At 46.9% G+C, this 22,749-nt stretch overlaps 1 protein-coding gene and 1 pseudogene across 6 annotated transcripts in view; one reads left to right on the top strand and one right to left on the bottom strand.

Moving 5' to 3' along the window:
- HTT (huntingtin) overlaps positions 1 to 22,749 on the top strand; it is a 138,139-nt gene that overhangs the window by 90,281 nt on the left and 25,109 nt on the right. For all 5 annotated transcript variants that reach the window (XM_081229213.1, XM_081229212.1, XM_081229211.1 and 2 more), the window contains 5 exons: positions 13,051 to 13,255; positions 18,922 to 19,063; positions 21,592 to 21,771; positions 21,901 to 22,077; positions 22,369 to 22,445. In XM_081229213.1, coding sequence (XP_081085339.1) covers positions 13,051 to 13,255; positions 18,922 to 19,063; positions 21,592 to 21,771; positions 21,901 to 22,077; positions 22,369 to 22,445 — 781 coding nt within the window. The remainder of the gene's footprint in view (positions 1 to 13,050; positions 13,256 to 18,921; positions 19,064 to 21,591; positions 21,772 to 21,900; positions 22,078 to 22,368; positions 22,446 to 22,749) is intronic.
- Positions 7,656 to 9,835, bottom strand: LOC308615270 (F-box only protein 27-like; annotated as a pseudogene). The gene has a single exon. The product of its transcript is annotated as an F-box only protein 27-like (transcript).

The raw sequence follows: 22,749 nt of genomic DNA, 5'->3' as shown, positions 1-22,749 counted from the left end.
GGCTGAGGAGGTGGGCAGGGACCTGGGCTCACGCGGCCTGGGAGCGATAAAGAAGAACACCTCTTCATGGTTGCTGTCGCCCTCGGCACAAGAGTGTGGCCAGAATTTAATTTTGATGATGGTTTACAGCTTCAAGCCACCTTGTTTACTTACCATTGAAATAATTTTCTTTTTGAGGATCTTTTGATTTATGTCCCACCCCCTGTGATAAGTGTAAAGTTGAGGAAATAATTAAGCCATATGAAGAAGAAGTTGTTTTTAGTATATGGGCCATTTTAATATTTGGCCATCGGTTGGTTTGGATCTGACACCAGAAGGGTACCAGTTCACATCGAAGGACGGCTTTCTACCTTCTTTGGATAAGAGCAGTGCATTCTGCGGCCTTAGGCGCATCCAAGTGGATTTCCGTGCTGTTCACTCACACGTTGCTCTAACTTCCTCTTCCTTTTCTCAGAAATCAGGGGAAATACTTTCATGGTTTGTTGCAGTGCTGTCGAGTGCAGCTTCCTGCAGTGCAGATGTTCTGTGTCTGCACTAACCCAGTTGCTTCTGGCCACACATAGCTGATGGGCACTGGAAGTGTGGTATTGTGACTGAGGAGCTTTTATTCAATCTAATTTTGGTTAAATTTGAACAGCCATGCATGGAGTGGAATATCGAGAAGGCCGTGCTCAGCTCCGGGGCCCGGGCTGGGTATCGGGGCATGTGGGTTTTGCCACTCGTGTCTTTGGACATTGTTCAGTTGGTCCAGTATTTGTAAATAAGGGGTGTATGGGTGTGTACAAATGTCTGTTTCTATCTCCTCCTGTATTTTGATGCCATTTCTTTTAAAGACACCAGGCAGCAGAATTACTGTGTTGGTTGGTTTTGAGATAAAATAAATCATCTTGTCTTTTATATAAATAAGGTGTCTTTAGCATCTAAAGTTGGTAATTTTTATTTATGCATTGCTTAAACAATGACAATAATTTCACCCCTCCGTTGAAAATTGAGATCTTTGAATTTGCCCATTTCAGGTATCATTTCTTAGAACAGGAACTAGTCTGAGTAATGGCCTTGACCTCTCATTTTCTGATACCCCTGTTGTTGTGGCGGGGTATGAATCCCAAAGTCGTTTGCCTATTTCACATTCAATCCAGCATAAACAGAAGAGCCAAGAAAGTTACCTAGTCTCCATTTTATAGGTTCTGGGTAACTAACACCTCGTCCTCTCCACCGAGACAGGCCAGATAGAAGCAGAAGGTGGAGCCACGGCAGGAGGCTGACAGCGTCCATTGCTTTGTTGCAGGCAGGGCTGGGTTGAGTCCTCCGGCCTGTGGCCACAGTAAGGCTTCCTAACTGCTCACCATGTTTTCCAGTCCCCCGCGCACCTCTGCCAGCCCCCACCGTGTGCCCTCCCCGCTGCCGTCCAGGGCTCACCCAGCCGAGGGCAGCAGTGGGCGGTGGAGCCATTCCTGACCCTCTCCCTTCCTTCCTTGCAGGCAGAGCTCTCTTCCCAGTATTTTATGTGTGGGTCAAAGTAGGATTACTAGAAGGAGGAGAAAATGGTCTTCCTGCAGTGATAAAATGGGTACTGATTCAGATTCATGCTTGGGCCAGGATGGGGCTGCTGGTGGTGTTCTCTTAGGGGTGTGTGGTACCTTTTACATGATTATCCCCATCAACCCTTAGAACAACTCTATGAGATAGTTCCCCATTTCTACTGACGAGAGAATTCAGGTTCTGAATGGTCATATGATAAAACCAAGAGTGAAAACCCAAGAATTTTTTGTTTCCCATTATGTCGTGCTGCTTCTTGGGTTGGTGATGGTAAGTGTAGCAGCTAATGTTTGCAGAGCACTTGCTGTGGCCCTGGCACACACCGTGATATCCATGTTCTAGCTGAAGTAACTGAGTCACGGGGGTCGTAATGTGTGAGCTCCCAGGTGGTGGGATGGTGGGGGGAGGTGTCTAGAGCCTGGGCCAGTCCTCGTACGTCGCACACCATCAGCAGTGCCGGTTCCCCCGCGAGAGTCTAGCCCCAGGCTACCACCAGTGCCTGTCCAGTTCCTCCGTCTTAACATCTCGTCCCCCATCCTGGTCCCCGTCCCCTCTTGTGTTTGCTCTTCCCATGATCAGTTCTTCCAGTTTGTGTCTTGAGTGTCTCCTTCGCTCACTCACGCTGTCTTCGCTGCACACTCCACGCTGCAAGACATATATGTCTGTCTTTCCTTCTCACCTAGAGCTGCGCTGCTGATCGAGCCTACGAGGCGGAACAAACCCTTTCTTTGCTCTGCAGCTTCCTGAATTGTCCTCCTCTTCTTGTTTACTACACAGTTTTTCAAAAGAAATGTTTCAGGAGTTTCTTGTTGTTGCTTCTAGTGCTCTGCTTTCCCTCTTTCTCTCCATCCTCAGCGGTTTGCCTCTTGATCTCATTACCAGAAATGCCTGTGCAAAGGCCACGTGTGGGCTTTCCCAGGTCCTCATCTTCCCGGACCCTGCAGCCCAATTCCGTGGACAGACTTCTGCTCGCTGAAACTCCCTCGTCCCTTGACTTCTCCTTCAGTCTTCTCTTTCCAGCCTCTTAATTGCATGTGTTCTTGTGCACTGTCAATCACCCCAAACAGGAGGAGATGTGCGCCTACTTGGCGTCCCTTACTTACTCTCCAGCAGGAAGGAGAGACCTTCTTCAGTAGACGTGAGAGCTTCCCCTACAGGCCTGTCCCAAGTCCAACTTGAGCTGAGGTTTCTGTGGTTGATTCCACACTTGTAACTGGAAGGTTGTACCTTTTGACCACCTTCACCCATTTCCCCAGCCACCACCCCCCACCTCTGGCAACTGTCAGTCTGATCTCTATATCTATGAGATTGGTTTTTTTAGATTCCACATGTAAGTGAGATCATACAGTATTCATCTTTCTCTGACTTATTTCACTTAGCACCATGCCCTCAAGGTCCATCCATGCTGTTGCAAATGACAGGATTTTCTTCTTTTTTATGGCTAAATAATATTCCTGTGTGTGTATGTGTGTCACACGTTCTTTATCCACTCATGCTTCAGTGTGCCGGAGTCCAGCTCCAGCGAGTCCAGGGATACCCGAGGGATGGATAGCGTCAGCGAAGGAAATAATTCTATTACACTTAAAGTATCAGCATTGCATGTTTCTCTTTCTCATGTCTTTATTCTTCATTCTTCTTCTATTGTTTACAATCACAGGTTTATATATTGTAGTTGATTACATTACCAGGTACGTGGCCAAACAATCTTAGCACAATCAAACCTCAAAATGTTCTATAAAGATTTTTTTTTAAAATATCCCCTAGTTTCTAGATGTCCTATTAAAATATTTCCCCAAGTTCCCATTAATCACAGGTTGTTTCTTAGTAACCAAGCCAAGCAGTTATATGATTATTTCAATTGTAAAAGTTGGAGCTACTTGTTCCTATTTCTCTTCTTGCATGGGCAACCTTTTACAATGTTTCCATGAAAATATTTACAATGTACCTGCATGCTCTTTCTCGTTGTTTCCTTCAACTGAGACAGTGTTTTCTCCCTATCCTGGCAACCAATTCTGCTCTAGTCATTTGCTCTTCTATAATTAATCTTCCTTTATAATAGAACCATAAATTTCCTATGTCATCAGGAACTCCGGCCCATGGCCATAACTCCATACTAGAGGGTGTTTTTCATAAAAACATCCCCGTAGTTCCAGGCTCTTAATTCTTTACCCATTTCCCCAGGGCTTTAGTGGGTACTTCCCATTCTATGGTAGTTTCAGGAGGGGGAGTCCTAGAGGAATTTTTCTTTCACGTGGAGCAACATCCCCCCCAAATTGCCCCTGTATGTAAATTTATTATCATAAAACGTAACAACGGAGCTGTAGTCCACCTTCCTGGCACGGCGCTGCCTTGCAGTTTCGCCTTCCGTTGCTCATGACTTTGTCATGGTGCAATGGCTCCAGGATGGCTTCTGACATTAGTAGACACTTCGGTTGTTTCCGTGTCTTGGCTCCTGTGATTAATGCTGCAGTGAACATGGGAGCGCAGGTATCTTTTTTTTTTTTTTCTTTTTAAGGAACATTTACTTATTTATTTTTGGCTGCATTGGGTCTTCGTTGCTGCACGCGGGCTTTCTCTAGTTGTGGTGAGTGGGGGCTACTCTTTGTTGCAGTGCACGGACTTCTCATTGCGGTGGCTTTTATTGTGGAGCACGGGCTTCAGTAGTTGTGGCACGTGGGCTCAGAAGTTGTGGCTCACGGGCTCTAGAGCATAGGCTCAGTAGTTGTGGTGCACGGGCTTAGTTGTTCAGCATGTGGGATCTTCCCGGACCAGGGATCGAACTGGTGTCCCCTGCGTTGGCAGGCAGATCTTAACCACTGCGCCACCAGGGAAGTCCCGCAGGTATGTTTTTGAGTTAGTGATTTTGTTTCTTTCAGGTATATACCCATAAGTGGGATTGCTGGATCATATGGTAGTTCTATTTTTTTTAATAGATCTTTATTGGAGTATAATTGCTTCACAATACCATGTTAGTTTCTGTTGCACAACAAAGCGAATCAGCCATATGCATACACATGTCCCCATATCCCCTCCCTCTTGAGCCTCCCTCCCATCCTCCCTCCCATCCTCCCTATCCCACCCCTCTAGGTCATCGCAAAGCACCAAACTGATCTCCCTGTGCTATGCTGCTGCTTCCCACCAGCCAACTATTTTACATTCGGTCGTGTGTGTATGTCAATGATACTCTCACTTCACCGCAGCTTCGCCCTCCCACCCCATGTCATCAAGTCTATTCTCTATGCCTACCTCTTTATTCCTGCCCTGCAACTAGGTTCATCAGTACCATTGTTTTTTTTTAGATTCCGTATATATGTGTTAGCATACGGTATTTGTTTTTCTCTTTCTGACTTACTTCACTCTTCATGACAGACTCTCAGTCTATCCACATCACTACAAATAACTCAATTTCGTTTCTTTTTATGACTGAGTAATATTCCATTGTATACACGTGCCACATCTTCTTTATCCATTCATCTGTCAGTGGACACTTAGGTTGCTTCCATGTCCTGGCTATTGTCAATAGTGCTGCAGTGAACATTGTGGAACATGTCACTTTTTGAATTATGGTTTTCTCAGGGTATATGCCTAGTAGTGGGATTGCTGGGTCATATGGTAGTTCTATTTTTAGTTTTTTAAGGAACCTCCATACTGCTTTCCATAGTGGTTGTATCAATTTACATTCCCACCAACAGTGTAGGAGGGTTCCCTTTTCACTACACCCTTTCCAGCTTTTATTGTTTCTAGTTTTTTTGATAATGGCTGTTCTGACCGGCATGAGGTGATACCTCATTGTAGTTTTGATTTGCACTTCTCTAATAATTAGTGATGTTGAGCATCTTTTCATGTGCCTCTTGGCCATCTGTATGTCTTCCTTGGTGAAATGTCTATTTAGGTCTTCCACCTGTTTTTTAACTGGATTGTTTTTTTGATATTGAGCTCCATGAGCTGTTTGTATATTTTGGAGATTAATCCCTTGTCTGTTGTTTCATTTGCAAATATTTTCTCCCATTCTGAGGGTTGTCTTTTTGTCTTGTTTATGGTTTCCTTTGCTGTGCAAAAGCTTTTAAGTTTAATTAAGTCCCATTTGTTTGTTTTTGTTTTATTTCTGTTACTCTAGAAGGTGGGTCAGAAAAGATCTTGCTGTGGTTTATGTCAAAGAGTGTTTTTCCTATGTTTTCCTCTAAAAGTTTTATAGTGTCTGGTCTTACATTTAAGTCTTTATTTAATCCATTTGGAGTTTATTTTTGTGTATGATGTTAGGTAGTGTTTTAATTTCATTCTTTTACATGTAGCTGTCCAGTTTTCCCAGCACCACTTATTGGAAGAGGCTGTCTTTTCTCCATTGTATGTTCTTGCCTCCTTTGTCATAAATCAGATGCCCATATATACGTGGGTTTATCTCTGGGCATTCTGTCCTGTACCATTGATCTATATTTCTGTTTTTGTGCCAGTACCATGCTGTCTTGATTACTGTAGGTTTGTGGTATAGGTTGAAGTCAGGAAGCCTGATTCCTCCAACTCTGTTTTTCTTTCTCAAGACTGCTTTGGCTATTTGGGGTCTTTTGTGTTTCCATACGAATTGTAAGATTTTTTGTTCTAATTCTGTAGTTTGGTAGTTTGATAGGGATTGCATTGAATCTGTAGATTGCTTTGGGTAGTATAGTCGTTTTCATAATATTGATTCTTCCAATCCATGAACATGGTATATTTCGCCATCTGTTTATGTCATTTTTGATTTCTTTCATCAGTGTCTTATAGTTTTCTGAGTACAAGTCTTTCGCCTCCTTAGGCAGGTTTATTCCTAGGTATTTTATTCTTTTTGTTGCAATGGTAAGTGGGAGTGTTTCTTTAATTTCTCTTTCTGATTTTTCATTGTTGGTGTATAGGAATGCCAGAGATTTCTGTGCATTAATTTTGTATCCTGAAACCTTACCAAATTCATTGATTAGTTCTAGTAGTTTTCTGGTGGCAGTTTTAGGATTTTCTAGGTATAGTATCATGTCATCAGCAAATAGTGACAGTTTAACTTCTTCTTTTCCAATTTGTATTCCTTTTATTTCTTTTTCTTCTCTGATTGCTGTGTCTAGGACTTCCAAAACTATGTTGAATAAAAGTGGCAAGAGTCTTGTTCCTGATCCTAGTGGAAATGCTTTCAGTTTTTCACCATTGAGTATGATGCTTGCTGTGGGTTTGTCATGTATGGCCTTTATTATGTTGAGGTAGGTTCCCTCTATGCCCATTTTCTGGAGAGTTGTTACCATAAATGGGTGTTGAATTTTGTCAAAGGCTTTTTCTGCATCTATTGAGATAATCATATGGTTTTTATTCCTTAATTTGTTAATGTGGTGTATCACATTGATTTATTTGCATATATTGAAGAATCCTTGCATCCCTGGGATAAATGCCACTTGATCATGGTGTATGATACTTTTAATGTGCTGTTGGATTCTGTTTGCTAGTATTTTGTTGAGGATTTTTGCATCTATGTTCATCAGTGATATTGGTCTATAATTTTCTTTTTTTGTGATATCTTTTTCTGGTTTTGGTATCAGAGTGATGGTGGCTTCATAGAATGAATTTGGGAGTGTTTCTCCCTCTGCAATTTTTTGGAAGAGTTTGAGAAGGATTCGTGTTAGGTCTCCTCTAAGTGTTTGATAGAATTTGCCTGTGAAGCCATCTGGTCCTGGGCCTGCCTCTCCTGTTCTCCCCTCGGCTTCCTTCCTGTGTCCGCAAGGACCCATGTGACCTGGAGGGGGCTTTGGGGGACAGGAGACTGGCCTGGGAGCTCAGCAGGCTCCCTGGGCCCCAGGGGGCAAGGCAATTGCCCACTGCTCCTTTCCTGCTCCTCCCAGAGGGCCCCTTCCGCCTGCCTCTCCTGATCTCCCTGGCCTCCCTCCTATGCCCCCAGGACCCACACGGCCTGGAGAGGGCTTTGCATTGCAGGGGGGACTGGCCTGGGAGCTCAGCAGGCTCCCCCGGCCCCAGTGGGTTGGGCAATCGCCCTCCGCTCCTCTCCCACTCCTCCTGGATGGCCCCTCCCGCCTGCCACTCCTGATCTCCCTGACCTCCCTCCTATGCCCCCAGGACCCATGCGGCCTGGATGGGGCTTTGGGGGCTGGGGGAGCGGCTTGGAAGCTCAGCAGGCTCCCTGGCCCGAGTGGACCGGGCGATCGCCCTCCACTCTTCTCCTGCTCTTCCTGGAGAGTCCCTCCCACCTGCCTCTCCTGATCTCCCCAGCCTCAGGGATGCCGATCTTGTCTGGCTTCCACTTCTCCTCCCCCATTGGTCCCCCTACACCCTACTGGTTTACTCTAGGGTTCCTCCTGTCTCCTTGGGGGTCAGAGTCCCCCACCAGCGGCTGGCAAGCGCCCTAGTTGTGGTGAGAGGCTAACTCCGCGTCTTCCCACCGTTCCACCTTGACTCCTCCTTTGGTAGTTCTATTTTTAATTTTTTAAGGAACCTCTGTACTGTTTTCCACAGTGTCTGCACCAATTTACATTCCTATTATAGTGCACAAGGGTTCCCTTTTTTTCTGCAGCCTCACCAGTACTTGTTATTTCTTGTCTTTTTGATGATAGCCGTTTTAACAGGTGTGAAGTGATATGTCATTGTGGTCTTGACCTGCAGTATCCTAATGATTAAGGATGTTGAGCACCTTTTTATGTACCTCTTGGCTATGTGAATATCTTCTTTGGAAAAATGTCTATTCGGATCCTTTGCCCACTTTTTAAAATTTTTTTGAAGACTTTTTTTGCTGTGGACCATGTTTTTTTTTTTTGGCAGATATAGTGCTCACTTATTCTCTCCATGTTTAATAAAGAATTTCAAAATAACAAAATAATTTTATACACCATACAATTCAGGGTAGGATTGGGCTCAGGGGACCATTTCGTTGCTCACAGTGTGGGCAGAACCCTCTGTCTCCAAACATTTTTTGAGCTAGTTTAACTTTCAGCTCTGAGTCCTGGTCCTAGTCTTGAAACCACAGAAAGTTAGGGGCTGGAATTTTCTCAGCCATAGGGATGAGGTTCTTGTTCAGATGGGAGGAGAGAGCTTTCTGCATGGGACCAATAAAGCCTCTGATGCAGAAACATGAGGAAGCAAGGGCAGAGGGCACTGCGGCTGAACCAGAGGGGCCTGTCGTGGGGGGAGGGGGAGGAGCCCTCTCCCGATCCAGCATTTCCCTGTGCTCACCCCTGCGTCTCCAGTCAGTAGAACAGGGGCTGCCTTAGAGCAGCAGCAGCCAGTAAATTTGATGGAGGAACTTTCTCCTAGTAGCTTCCAGAACCTGAAGACAGGGCCCAGTAGGAACTTTGACTGGATTCATGAGATCCCAGGATGCCTGGGAGCTACAAGCCCTTGATTACTGAGATGGCCCTGCCAATGGGCCCAGCTACTGGAAGGCACGGTCAGGTAGTTTTGCAAGGGCAGCCCTTGACTAGGGCAGATGGACCCGCACAATCACACTGGAGTGGGACAGGTAGACTCCATACTGCTCAGACCAGAAATCAATGTCCCGGGCCAAGTGTTCAAAAGACACAAAGCGGACAACCTTCTTAAGGTTGGAGAACACATGACTAGCCTCAAAGGAGAAACTCTTTCTACACTGCTGGATGGGAAAAGGCAAAGGAGAGTAATGATGCAGGATGGCCTGGTTGGCATCTAGAGGTTGGAGGTTGGACAGTTAGCCTGTATAAACTGTCAGTGTACTGTTGGTCTGTCCACCAGTCAGAGACACAAATCTCGGTCTTTCCACTGTCCAGGAGTTCCGGCCACAGACCCTCCTCCTCCAGGTCCGACACCTGCTTCTTTTGACACCACCTGTAGGAAGACAGGAAGCTGGTCTGTATACAGGCCCTGGGAGTGACCTCCCAGTTTTCCTCTGCCCCCCAGGCATCTCCTCCAGTCGGCACCGTCCATTTCAGGAAGCCTTCGCCATTGGGGTTTGGGAGGAGGTTGCGTCCTATGGGTGTGCCCTCGCAGAAGCGGCCCAGGACACAGGGCCTGGGGTCGTTGGCGGGGGCAGGTAGGTGTGGAGGATGGGTGACAGGGTGGCGTGGCCTTGGGCCAGGATTCTCAGCCACAGGGCCTGGCAGTCCACCAGGTCGTGCCAGTGCCGGCACACCTGGCGGCAGTGCCCGAGCAGAATATGTTGGGGCACATGGCTCAACACCATCACAAGCAGCTCCGATGACAGTTGGCCCAGACCCAGCGCCTCCTTGGGTTTGGGGTCCTGAGCGGGGACCCCGGGGGGCAGGCCCCTGGAGGCTGAGGTGTACATGGTCTCCTCTCCAGGCCTGGCTGCCATTGCTTCTAGGGGGAGAGACATAGTAAACAGGAGGCGAGGCATAGTAAGCAGATTATGTACTGTTGGAAAATTACTAAAAATAAAATCCTGAGCTTCTCGAGAGGGCGGAATCAAGATGGTGGTGTGAGAAGACACGGAGTTTGCATCTCCCTACAACGTCTCCCCACAATTAGGGCACCTGCTGGATGCTGGTGGGGGACCTCAAGGCCCAAGGAGATGGGAGGAACCCCCAAGCAAACTGGTAGGACGTGGGGGGACTGAGGGGGGGAGAAAAGTGGAGGCCAGACAGGACCGGAACCCCTGAGGGGTGGCTGAGAGGGGCGAGGAGTTCCCACACCTGGAGGGACCCTTGGGGGCTCAGATCGGGGGGTGAGGGGAGCACACCCAGCGTTTCCCCTGCCCAGTTGGCTGGGGAAGTCTGCCCAGCTCTCGGGCGGGGGCCTACGCCCTCAGAGTTCCCCTCCGGGCTGCGCTGGTCTTGGGGGCGTAGGAGGGAGGCAGGCGGGAGAGCACTCCAGGACCTGAGGAGCGGGAGAAGGAGCGGAGGGCTTCGCCCCGCCCACTCGGGCCCGGAGAGCCTGCTGGGCTCCCAGGCCTGGTCCCCCACCCTCCAAGCTCCCCGTCCCTCTGCCCCACCACATTGGTCCTCTGATGGGGACCATTTTTAAAGTCTTTATTGAATTTGTTGCAGTATTGCTTCTGTTTTATGTTTTGGTTTTTTGGCCACGAAGCATATGGGATCTTCGCTCCCTGACCAGGGATTGAACCCACACCCCCTGCATTGGAAGGCGAAGTCTTAACCACTGGACCGCCAGGGAAATCCCACTTTGCCCACTTTTTAATTGGATTTATTTTTGTTATTAATTTATGTGTTCCTTATATATTTTGGAAATTAACCCCTTATCAGATGTATGGGTTGCAAAGTTTTCTCCCATTCTGTAGGTTGCCTTTTCATTTTGTTGATGGTTTCCTTTGCTCTGCAGAAGCTTTTTAGTTTCATGTAATCCCACTTATTTTTTGTTTGTTTGTTTTTGTTGCCTTTGCTTTTGGTGTCATATGCAAAAAATTATTGCCAAGACCAATGTCAGGGAGCTTAATACCTATGTTTTCTTCTTTATGGTTTCAGGTCTTACATTCAAGTCCTTAATCCATTTCAAGTTAATTTTTGTGAGTGGTGTAAGCTAGGGGTCTAGTTTCATTCTTTTGCATGTGAAGACCCAGTTTTCCCAGCACCATTTGTTGAAGGGGCTGTCTTTCATCCATTGAGTGTTGTTGGTCTCTCTCTGTTCTCCCCTCCCGCCCTCTGTCTCTCTGTCTCTCTGTCTCCCTGTCTCCCGCCCTCCTCCTCACCCTCCATGGGGCTGCCTCCTTTGTGACCTGCCTCGGTTATTGCAGAGATGACTCTGGTAACTGCCTCCTTAGGTCCTGTCACTCCACCATCATGGCTGCCTTGGTCTCTCGTTTCCATCCTCCCTCTAGACACATGCTTGGTGTCCTGCCAGCACCTCAGACTTACACTTAAGGTTGGACTTGTCACCTGGCACAGCTGCTCTTCTCCAGCTTCCTCTTCTTGTTGACTTGTTCGGCATTTGTCATTAGAGACGCTCAAACCCCAGCGTCATTGTCGCCCCCCGGTGGACCCCTAACTTCCTGTCCTGTCCCGCCAGCGGCTTCCTCCTGCTGTCGGGATGCTGCCCCCCAAGGCCGGGCACTTCCCTGACGTCCTTCCGGCAGCAGCAGCCGCTTGCTGGTCGTTGGCTCTGTCCAGCGCTGTACTGAGCCCTTCACTTGGGTTTTATGATTTGATCCTTACTGCAGCCCTGTGAGCGGCTGGTGCTCTGAATTCCATTTTACAAGCGAGGAAACTAAGGCTGCAGGGGACGTACGGCCAGGGTCACTGAGCAGGCATGGCAGAGCCACAGTCTCATTTCAAAACCCACCTCGACACTCTGTCACTGGATCTCAGCTCTGACCATGGTTTCCTGCTCCCTGTTCAGTAAAACCCCACATCCGTGGTCTGCCATTCCGCGCGTGCCTTGGCCTGGCTCCAGGGTTCCTTTGGGGCAGCACCTGGCTCTTCGCTCGTGTCCATGACCCACAGGGAGCCCACTCAGTGACGGAGGCATGAGAGGGAACAGGCCAGGGCTGGGTGGGCCTGAGGTGGGCAATGCTGGCACGGCAGCAACTGGAGAGAACCCAGCCAGCGTGGCCAGAGAGGAGGCGAACGCTGGAAAACTTCTCGTCGGATGTTTCTGTTTGGCTAGCTTTTGTCAGCTCTCCCCTTGTCTCAGGGCGTAGGTGTAACCAGTCATGAGGAGTGAGAAGAAGTCTGTGGTCTGTTTGTTTCTGCCTGATGTAGGGCCCTTTTGTGTTTGGATGTGTTGAAATTTAGAGCAGAAATAAGCTTTTGACTCGCCAGCAGTGATGCCAGGAGTCCTCAGCTGGGGGGACAGGGAGCCCCTGGCCACCTCCTGTCATGTCCAGTCCTGCTGCATCCCAGGCTGCACTTCACAGTATGCACGTGTCCCCGTGTCCCTGGGGTGAGGGCCAGTCTGGGTGCATCCGGGGCAGGGTGGAGAGACAGGCCTGTGGAGCTGGCTTCATGTCGTTCCAGAGGTGGGATAGAATGAAGTCGTGAATTCACTCTCTCCTAGGGGAGAGTTTTCCCGGCCCTAAGGAGGATGCTGTGGGAAACCGGGGCAGAGCCTGGCTGGGTCTGCTGCTGATGTGCGGGTCTGAGTATGGGTGCCTGCCTGCGTGGCCGCCTTGCCCTGGGTGGTCACCCCGTGCTGGGTGCAGAGGCCACTTGGCCCTCGGCTCTCAGGGACCTGCTGTTCCCACCCGTGCGGCTGTGGCTTGGGCTGTCCTGGGTACTGTGACCTGATGGGCTGCATGGTGGCTGCTGCCTTCTCGGTGGAGCTGCGTCCACGGTCAGCACCACTGAGGCTCCCGGCTTGGAGCCCCTGGAGAGCCTGGTCACTCAGTGGGGAGGACGGGACAGTGGGAGCACCGGCTTCCTTGGCTGCTCCATTAAGGAAGCAGAATGTCAAGCTGGAATTTTCTAAGTGCCAAAGGCTGTGAACGTGTTAATGTAGGAAAGAGCCCTGTGTGTATCTTTCTTGTGTAAAAGCTTCACGTGGTTGCGAAGTGTTGGACCGTGATGTGTTTCCCCGTAATCAGTTTTATTTTTGGTTTGTTTCTAGGGACATTCCGGAGAATCACCGCAGCTGCCTCGAGACTCTTGACAGACGGTGCGGACGGCAGCTTCTATGGCCTGGAGAGCTTGAACGCGTGGGTGCGCTCCATGGTCCCTACCCACCCGGCCCTCGTGCTGCTCTGGTGTCAGATCCTGCTGCTCGTCAGCCACACCGACTACCGCTGGTGGGCAGAGGTGCAGCAGACCCCCAAGTACGTGCGCTCTGCTCCCCGGGAGGCCAGCCCGGGCTCGTGTGCCGAGGCTCAGAGCAGCTTAAGCTCTGGCTCCATTTTCACGAGGCTTTGTAAAGATTCCACTGCATGTTAATCTTTCTTTCATGGACACACTATTGTAGGGAAAATGTGGTCCGACTACAGGCATTCAGAATAGCCGCTGCTTTTCACATGTGATTTCTTTGACAAATTCTTTGACACTGTTCCATCTCACGGGCCGTTTTTGTCATGCTTTGTCCCTCCTGCTGGGTTCTCATCCTTAAATTGGTTCCAGAGCCAGACATGTTGCAATGGCTTAACTTCATTATAAGTTAAATGTGGTTCCTGTTATTCTTAGATAATGAAGAAATTATTTAGCAGCCTTTCAAAACTACTTGGAACTACCTTATTTTTTAATCATTCAAGAAGACTTGTTAAGTATCTGATTGTGGGTGGCCCTCTTTTTGCAAAAAGTTGTCAGGTCTGAGTCTCTGTTTCTAGGCACCCTCTTGCTCAGCCATTTGTACATATGTGAAAAGAAAAGATTTGATTCCCCCATCCCCCCGCAGTTGAGTCCTCCGTGCAGTGTTTCTGGAAGACTCAAGAGCCGATGGCGAGGAGAGAAAGCTCTGGAAATAGGAGACTGCAGGGGCTGCAGGGTTGAGGTCAGCTCCTCTCTGCTCAGCATAGAAAGACAGCCAAGTGAGGCCATGGGTCCCGCGTTGGCTGGTCCAGTGCTTTCAGGTGGAAAAGCCAACATGAGCAGGAGTATTACACCTCTGCCCTGTGCTATATGTTGTGGGATATGCAAAGGAAAAATAATCGCTGCTTCTTGCCCTCCAAGTGCTTACAGTTAGTTGGGGAGGACAGAGCAGTGAAAACATTTGACATGCTTAGAGAACAGTTTAAGCCTGTCATGATGACTTAAGTATTGTAAGAGTCGGAAACAGAAAATCGGTGTCTTCTACTTCAGAGCTTCTTCACTGTGCATATAAATCAACTGGGGAGCTTGTTCAAATCAGATTCTGATTCAGTAGATGGCTGACGGGGCCTGGGACTCTGCATTTCTGCCAGGCTCCTGGGGGTACCAGTGCTCTGATCCATGGAGTACGCTCTGAGCAATGAGGCCCTGGGTCCTGGAGGATTTTGCCTCAGAGCACCTAGGGGGCTTGTTCCAAGGACCAAGCCTGTGCTCCAGCCCACTGTCGGACCAGATGGCTGGGCACCGTAGGAATTAGGGTCCTGGGCTCTTGTGTTACTGCAGCCTTCCCAGTAGCCTCCCTGGACACCAAGGGCAGGACTTGAGTTAGCTGATAATACTAACAGATGTTGGGTGGGTGGACGGTAAGTGAGAAGGCATCCACCGCCCAAATGGATCCCTCAGCCAGTGTTTCTTAGCTTCTCCCCCACTCTCCGCCTTCTCCTCCTCCTCTTCCTCTGCCTTTGTACATATGGTGGGCGGTGAGGGCAGAGGCCGACCTGGAGTGGGTTCAAGAGGAAATGGGAGGGCAGACCCCAGTGTGATGAATGGAGGGCCTTCCACAGAAGACTCACGTGGGCTCTCCAGCAGTGTCAGTCAGTGTCATGGAAGATACAGAACTGTTTGCTTGGATGAAAAGACGTTAAGAGTGCATGACAAACAGGTACAGTTTTATGATCCTTGATTACATTCTGGATCTGGGGGATGAAACCACTAGAAAGACATTATTGGGTCAACAAGCTACATTTGAATGTGAGCTCTACATAACCTGTTGCTTTTGGTTATGAGTAGTACTTAGGGGACGCACTTGCTGAGATATTTAGGGGTGCAGTCTCTTGACCTGCAGATTACTCTCAAATGGTACAGCCCCCCAAATTGCATGTGTGTACAGTGTACGTGAGTGTCGAGTGTATGTAGGGTATGTGTGTATGTGTGGAGCATGTGCATGTGTGTGGCGTGCGTGCCTGAGTGCAAAGGTGGTGACTTAGTAGTAGTTGAATCTAGGTGAAGAGTATGTCGCTGTTAATTGAATTATTATTTGAGCTTTTATATCAGCTTGAAAGTTTTCAAAATAAAAGTTAAGGAAAAAAGATGACAGAAGAGGGACACTTAGAGAGCAGCTCTACACAACGGTTAGGAGGAGGTTCGCTCTGGAGGGAAATAGAGACATGGGAAATGAGGACATGAGAGAGTTTCTAGATGAGAGAACGAATGGCATGGATGACCCCTTACAGAAGAGAGCGTTATCCTAGAGTTGGCAAGAGCAGATGGGATCTAAGGGACAGACATTGGCTTTATGATATTGATATATTTTTTGCCAGCTTTTTATAGTTCAACTTACATTTTCCTGATTTCTCTCCATATATTAGCAGATATGGGAAACTCACTGATTCTGGGTTCTCAGCTCAGTCATTATTTCCTCAGGGAAGCCTTCCTGACTTCTCTTTGATTGGTGAAGTCTCACTATCTGCTCTTACCCCAACCTTTGTCTCTTTTTTGTGGCATGTGTTGAGACTGTAATTTGACATTTATTTGTGTGATAATTTGGTTAATATCTCTCCCTCTAGATCATAATTCCTACAAGGGCCCTCATTGTGTTCCCAGCACTAACATGAGTTAGTGATTTAATTACCCTGATAATAGAAATAATAATAATGTATTGGTAAAGACCTTTTATATATAGATCACTAGCACTTATATAGCATTATGTGCCAGATATTGTTCTGTGGGCTTTCCACTATGATAAGTTATTAAAATCTCTCGAAATGCATCTATATTATAGACAAGGAAACTTCTTTCCCAGAGAAGTTAAATAACTTGCCCACTATCACACCTTAACAGACGTGTGCATGCATGATCCCCCAACTCAATTATTTTCACCTATTATAGCTGAAATTGTCATATAAGTGTGGGTTTATTTCTGGGCTCTCTATTTTCTGTTCCATTGATCTGTGTGTCTGGTTTTACATCAACACTGTACTGCTTTGATTACTGCGGCTTTGTAGTGTAGTTTGAAATCAGGGAGTGTGATACCTCCAGTTTTGTTCTTCTTTCTCAAGATTGCTTTTGGCTGTTTGGAGTCTTTTGTGGTTCCATGCAAATTTTAGAATTTTTTGTTCAAGTTCTGTGAAAAATGCCATTGGAATTTGGATGGGGATTGCATTGAATCTGTAGATTGCTTTGTGTGGTATGAACATTTTAACAATATTAATTCTTCTAATCCGTGAGCATGGAATATCTTTCCATTTATTTTTGTCTTCTTTAGCTTCTTTCATCAGTGTCTTTCAGTGTATAGTTCTTTCACCTCCTTGGTTAAATTTATTACTAGGTATTTTATTATTTTGATGCAATTGTAAATGGGATTATTTCCTTAATTTCTCTTTCTGATAGTTTGTTATTTGTACATAGAAATACAACAGATTTCTGTATATTGATTTTGTATCTTGCAATTTTACTGAATTCATTGATTACTTCTAACAGGTTTTTAGTGGACTCCTTAGGGTTTTCTATGTATAGTATCATGTCATCTGTAAGTAGTGAAAATTATACTTCTTTCTGACTTGAATGCCTTTAATTTCTTTTTCTTGCCTAATTGCTTCGGCTAGAACTTCCAATACTATGTTGAATAAAAGTGGCGAGAGTAGGGATCCTTGTCTTGTTCCTGATCTTAAAGGAAGAGCTTTTAGCTCTTCACCATTGAGTATGATGTTAGCTGTGGGCTTGTCATATATGGCCTTTATTATGTTGAGATATGTTCTCTCTGTACCCATTTTATTGAGAGTTTTTATCATAAATAGATGTTGACGTTTGTCAAATGCTTCTGCATCCATTGAGATGATCATATATTTTTTATTCTTCATTTTGTTAACATGATGTATTTTATCAGTTGACTTATGGATGCTGAAGTATCCTTGCATCCATGGAATAAATCCCACTTATCATGGTATATGATCCTTTTAATGTACTGTTGAATTCAGTTTGCTAATATCTTGTTGAGGGTTTTTGCATCTATGTTCATCAAGGATATTGCCCTGTGATTTTCTTTTTTTGTGGTGTCCTTGTCTGGTTTTGATGATGAGTGTCTCTTTCCAAAAGATAATAAAAATGAATTACTAGAAGTTTGGAATACAAAAGTACAAGTCCTTATTTTCTATCTGTGTACTCAGCAGATATAGAACTGCTCTATCAATTGTTACAGAGGTTCTGTATGCAGCTCAGTGCTGGCTCTCAGATGAGCACGGGCTCCCAGGCCACACTTCCTGGAACTACCCATGGTTGCCACAGTGGGGTCTGCTTTTGTCTGCTTCTTATTTTGGGGATTAAATCATCATAGTCTTATGATTTGCTTTCTACCTGTCCTACCTTTTGGTGGACGGTTAGGGTCCTGCATACGCAGTCATCTTTTATTTGGGAAGTTCATTTGCTATCAGTAGCTGGCAGTGTCTGTCCTGAGGTCTTGGGGGCTTGCCCTCCTACAAACTAGGACTAAATTTGGGTTGACGTTGGACCTTCTTTGTGTCCACTGCTAATGTTTGAACTGCAAATTCTCCCCTTCTCTTTCAGAGGCTTTTTCCCCCTATAGCTATACTATTGCAAAACAGAATTACAGCTTGAATGTAAGTCATGTTGGGGCTGGCAGGAGGGCTGACTGAGAAAGGAAAGGTTTTTTGTTTGTTAGTTTTTAATTGACATATAATTTACAGTACAGTAGAATGTACTCTTTTGTACCCGATATAGTCAGGTCACCACCACCACAATCAAGAGTTAGACCAGTGTCATCGCTTCAGAGAATTCCCTCCTGTCCCTTGTGCAGCCACCCCCTCCCCCTGCCCCTCCCTCGGTAACCACTGATCCATGTTCTGTCGTGATAGAAGTTTTTAAACAATTCTCTTCTAAATCCTGAGGTGTTAACAGGAAGAGTTGACACATTTCAGAATATTCTAGTCCTGGTGTCATCTTCGTCTCCACTAAGCCTTAGCAGAGACTTTTAGGCTCTTGGCCGCCGAGGCGAGGGAATTGTCTTACCCTCAAGTCAGAGGGCTGTTTGTGAGCATGGCAGCTACTGTGTTTTAAGAGTTGTGGCCAGTACTGAGAGTCCCAAAGTTTGCAATTCTCATCTCCTTAGAAAGAAAAAAGACAAGGTGAGAAGAAATAAAGATGAAGTGAAATAACCTTCACTAGTGGGGAATTAATTTTGCAGAAATGCTTTTAAACAGGGTTTCCATAATAGCATAGACACTGTGGGCATGCTTAGGGTTGTAACTTTTCATTGGTAATTGAAGAGTAAAGTATGGAAATGCAAAGGTTTTCTACTGTCACTTGACGGCTTTCATAGCAAGCTAAAACCAGGAATTTCAAAAGCAAGCAATAGCTCTGCCATCAGACATAGCCAGTGAGATAAGAGCGCTGATTGAATGTGCAACTTTGTGGTGGGTTTTGCCTTTCAGTCAAGCATTTAAATTTTCTGCCTGTTAGATCCTCTGTTTACTTTAGTGTTCCATATGTGCTTTATCATAGCTCAGAAAGAGACCACTAAGAGTAGACCTTACACATCATGCTGATGTGGCAGTGCTTAAAGTAACTGTCCGCTTTAGAACTGGGACTAAACGACAGTCATCTTCAGTGTTTTGAAAATAAGCTGCTGTCATCTCAGAAACGCTGTCAGAGCTTCTGTTGCTCCTTCTAGAAGACGCCGTCTGTCCAGCACGAAGTCACTTAGTCCCCAGATGTCTGGAGAGGACGAGGATTCTGATGTGGCTTCCAAACTGGGAATGTGCAATAGAGAAATAGTACGAAGAGGAGCTCTCATTCTCTTCTGCGATTATGTTGTAAGTTTGAAATTGCGAGAAGGGGAGTGTTGGGGGCTGGAAAACACCTCGTGCGGATGATACTTCTACAGTCTGATTTCCACTGTCCGTCACTCCACCAGAATGAAAGACTAAAATTAAAGTTGAATCCTGCTCCCAAGTATAATTGGAAATCAGGCTTGGCGTCCAGCCTGGGAGTTTAAGTTTGTCTGTAAACGAGTCCGTGGGCAGTCACTTGCTCTGCACCGCTCGCAGTGCTGGGCGCCTTTGTTGTTTTGAGGGGCACCGTGGAGTAACAGTAATAATAAAAAGAAGTTACAGGTTTGACTGAGTGAGCTTCTGATTAAATCATTTTTTTAATCTGTGGAAAAGGTGTTAGAATGTTAATTGCCGCATTTTTAGATACCTATTTGAATGACATTCGTTTTAAAAATAACTTCTGTGGAATTTTTGACCATAAAACTAACATCTCTTGTTTAATACAAAAAATTTACAAAAACCAAATAAGTAAACAGAAGAAAATAAAATCTGTAATCGTATTACTCAGAGAGAACCCGTTGTTCCACTCTCACTGGGATCTGGTACCTTTTCCAGGCTGATAGAAAGTGCTGCCTTCCTTTGGTGCAGACATGGTGCCATGAATGCCGCTGTCACTTAGCAGCGCGTCAGAAAAGGAGTAGACTTCTTCACCTGAGCTGCTTGTTGAGATCTTTTTGGCCATGATAGCAATTTGTTAATATTCATGTTTTGTTTTACATTCTTTTTTTTTTTGTAAATTTATTTATTTTTGGCTGCGTTGGGTCTTCATTGCTGCACGTGAGCTTTCTCTAGTTGCAGCGAGCGGGAGCTACTCTTCGTTGTGGAGTGTGGCTTCTCATTGCAGTGGCTTCTCTTGTTGCGGAGCATGGGCGCTAGGCACGCGGGCTTCAGTAGTTGTGGCACGCGGGCTCAGTAGTTGTGGCTCACGGGCTTAGTTGCTCCACAGCATATGGGATCTTCCCAGGCCAGGGCTTGAACCCGTGTTCCCTGCATTAGCAGGCGGATTCTTAACCACTGCACCACCAGGAAAGCCCCTTGCTTTACATTCTTGATGTTGAAATAGTTTTTCTATCTTGTTCCACTTTTGAGAAATAATTTGATATAGTTATATAATGCTGTTTTCACAGAAAAGTAAGAAAAATATTTATTTTATAAGTTAATACTATCAAATTATCCCACAGGAAAAGTATTAAACATTAACCAGATGCCAAAAAAATTTATCTCGTTTTATAATTTCTGCCTAGGGTCAGGAATTACAATGAAAAGGCAACATATGTATTGGGCTGGCCAAAAAGTTTGTTCAGCTTTAAGTAAAAATAACATTTTTCATTTTCACCAAGAACTTTTTTTTTTTTTTTTTTTTTTTTTTTTTTTTTTTTTTTTTTCTTTTTGCGGTATGCGGGCCTCTCACTGTTGTGGCCTCTCCCGTTGCGGAGCACAGGCTCCGGATGCGCAGGCCCAGCGGCCATGGCTCACGGGCCCAGCCGCTCCGCGGCATATGGGATCCTCCCAGACCGGGGCACGAACCCGTATCCCCTGCATCGGCAGGCGGACTCTCAACCACTGCGCCACCAGGGAGGCCCTCACCAAGAACTTTTAAAAAAAATTTATTTATTTATTTATTTATTTATTTATTTAGGCTGCACCAGGGCTCAGTTGCGGCATGCAGGATCTTTTAGTTGTGGCACGCGAGCTCTTAGTTGTGGCTTGCGAACTCTTAGTTGCAGCATGTGGGATCTAGTTCCCCGACCAGGGATCGACCCTGGGCGCCCTGCACTGGGAGCGCGGACCGCCCCCCACTGGACCACCAGGGACGTCCCACCAAGAACTTTACTGAACAACGTATTCATTAACCAAACAAACTTTTTGGCCAACCCAAAATTTAAAACTGTATTTTTCTCATTTCCTTATAAATCTTACATGAAATTTCTTCCCTTAAGATCCATTTGATCTATGGGAACCATTCATATTTTGGATTCAGGAAATCTATCAAAACTGTGACAGTTACAGGAAATTCTTTTTTTCCACTGACCTGTCACAAAGCTGCAGCGAGGGTAACTGGAGAATCCCGTCAGGAGGCTGGACTGAGGCCTGGGCGAGGCAGGACTTGCCCTGGACGGGAGCACCGCCTGCTCTCGTGTCTCAGCTCGGGCCAGTTACGCCGTTCCCGCTGCCCTCGGGAGGTGCCGGGCTCTCAGGTGCCCCAGACCCCCCGCGGCCCTGGGCCACGCTTTTCTCCTCCTGTGTCCCTGAGCTGTGCCGCTGGGGCGCACTTCCCTGGGGCCTGACTTTGGGCAGCTCAGCTGCAGTGCACAGTTGCGGGTGTCGGCTCTGTAAAGTGTGTTGTCACCTCGTCAGTTATGGTGCTCAAACACTAAATACTTTCAGCGAGGATTATAATTCAGAGTTGGTTTTCTCCTTCCTACCACTTCTGGCCTTTTCTATGGCGCTAGTGTCTGCTCTTGCCTTGTCCACTAGAAGATGGCCTTTCATTGTTGTCTTGTCCTCAGTGCCAGAACCTGCACGATTCAGAGCACTTAACATGGCTCATCGTCAACCACATTCAGGACCTAATCAGCCTGTCCCACGAGCCTCCCGTGCAGGACTTCATTAGTGCTGTCCATCGGAATTCTGCGGCCAGTGGCCTTTTCATCCAGGCAATTCAGTCTCGTTGTGAAAATCTTTCAACTGTAAGTCTCCCTGGTGCCGGCTGTCACCAGTTTCCTCTGCCTTAAAAATGGAGGGCTGGCATTTTTAAACTGCTCTTTCCAGCAGGCAAAACCCTCTGCTCTCATTTCTCTCCTTCTCTCAAACCGCAGCCCACCACACTGAAGAAGACCCTCCAGTGCCTGGAAGGGATCCACCTGAGCCAGTCGGGCGCCGTGCTGACGCTGTACGTGGACAAGCTTTTGTGTACTCCATTCCGTGTGCTGGCTCACATGGTCGACACCCTTGCTTGTCGCCGGGTGGAGATGCTTCTGGCTGCAAATTTACAGGTACTGGGAGAAAACACGGATATCGTTTTTTACTGAAAACCTGGCAGGGCAGGCGAAACACTTGGCTGGCTCCTCCCCCATGGGGATAGTCTTCATGTGGCCACCGAGGGGAGCGTGCAACATGGATGAACTGGTCATTCCTTGTGTGTCCGATATGGGTGCTTCCTGTACTTCTTCTAGTCCGCCTTTTCTACCAGAGCCAGACATGCCCCTTTATCTTCTGTAAATGAGCACAGGTGACTTTGACTCTTGTGCGTTGCAACCCCACTGACGTGTTCTTGTCTGCTTTAGAACAGCACGGCCCAGCTGCCGGCGGAAGAGCTGAGCAGGATCCAGGAGCACCTGCAGAGCAGCGGGTTAGCGCAGAGGTAATGCCGGGGCCTGGTGCTCCTTGCTTTTTGAGTGTAAAGACTAGGGTTTGTGAGGGCACAGACTCGCAGGATGAGAGGCTGGCGTGCTGTATTGGTGGGTTCACTGCAGAAGGGCCTTGAGAGAGAGCCTTCCGAAATTAACACAGTTGGATCTCAGCGTGTGCACAGTGAGGACCAGCTGGCAGCGTCAGCTCTGCCGCGATAATGCGCCGTGGCTGTGTGAGGGTGGCGGGTGTTCCTGTGGCCTCCACTCACCACCTGCGATGAGTCATCGATCAGCTCTGTCTTAGCAAAAATCAAA

The sequence above is a fragment of the Mesoplodon bidens genome, assembly GCF_964165515.1.
Source record: "Mesoplodon bidens genome assembly, chromosome: 1".
Classification (NCBI taxonomy): domain Eukaryota; kingdom Metazoa; phylum Chordata; class Mammalia; order Artiodactyla; family Ziphiidae; genus Mesoplodon; species Mesoplodon bidens.
Note: the sequence above shows the minus strand (reverse complement) of the source record. Positions and strands in the feature narration are given on the sequence as shown.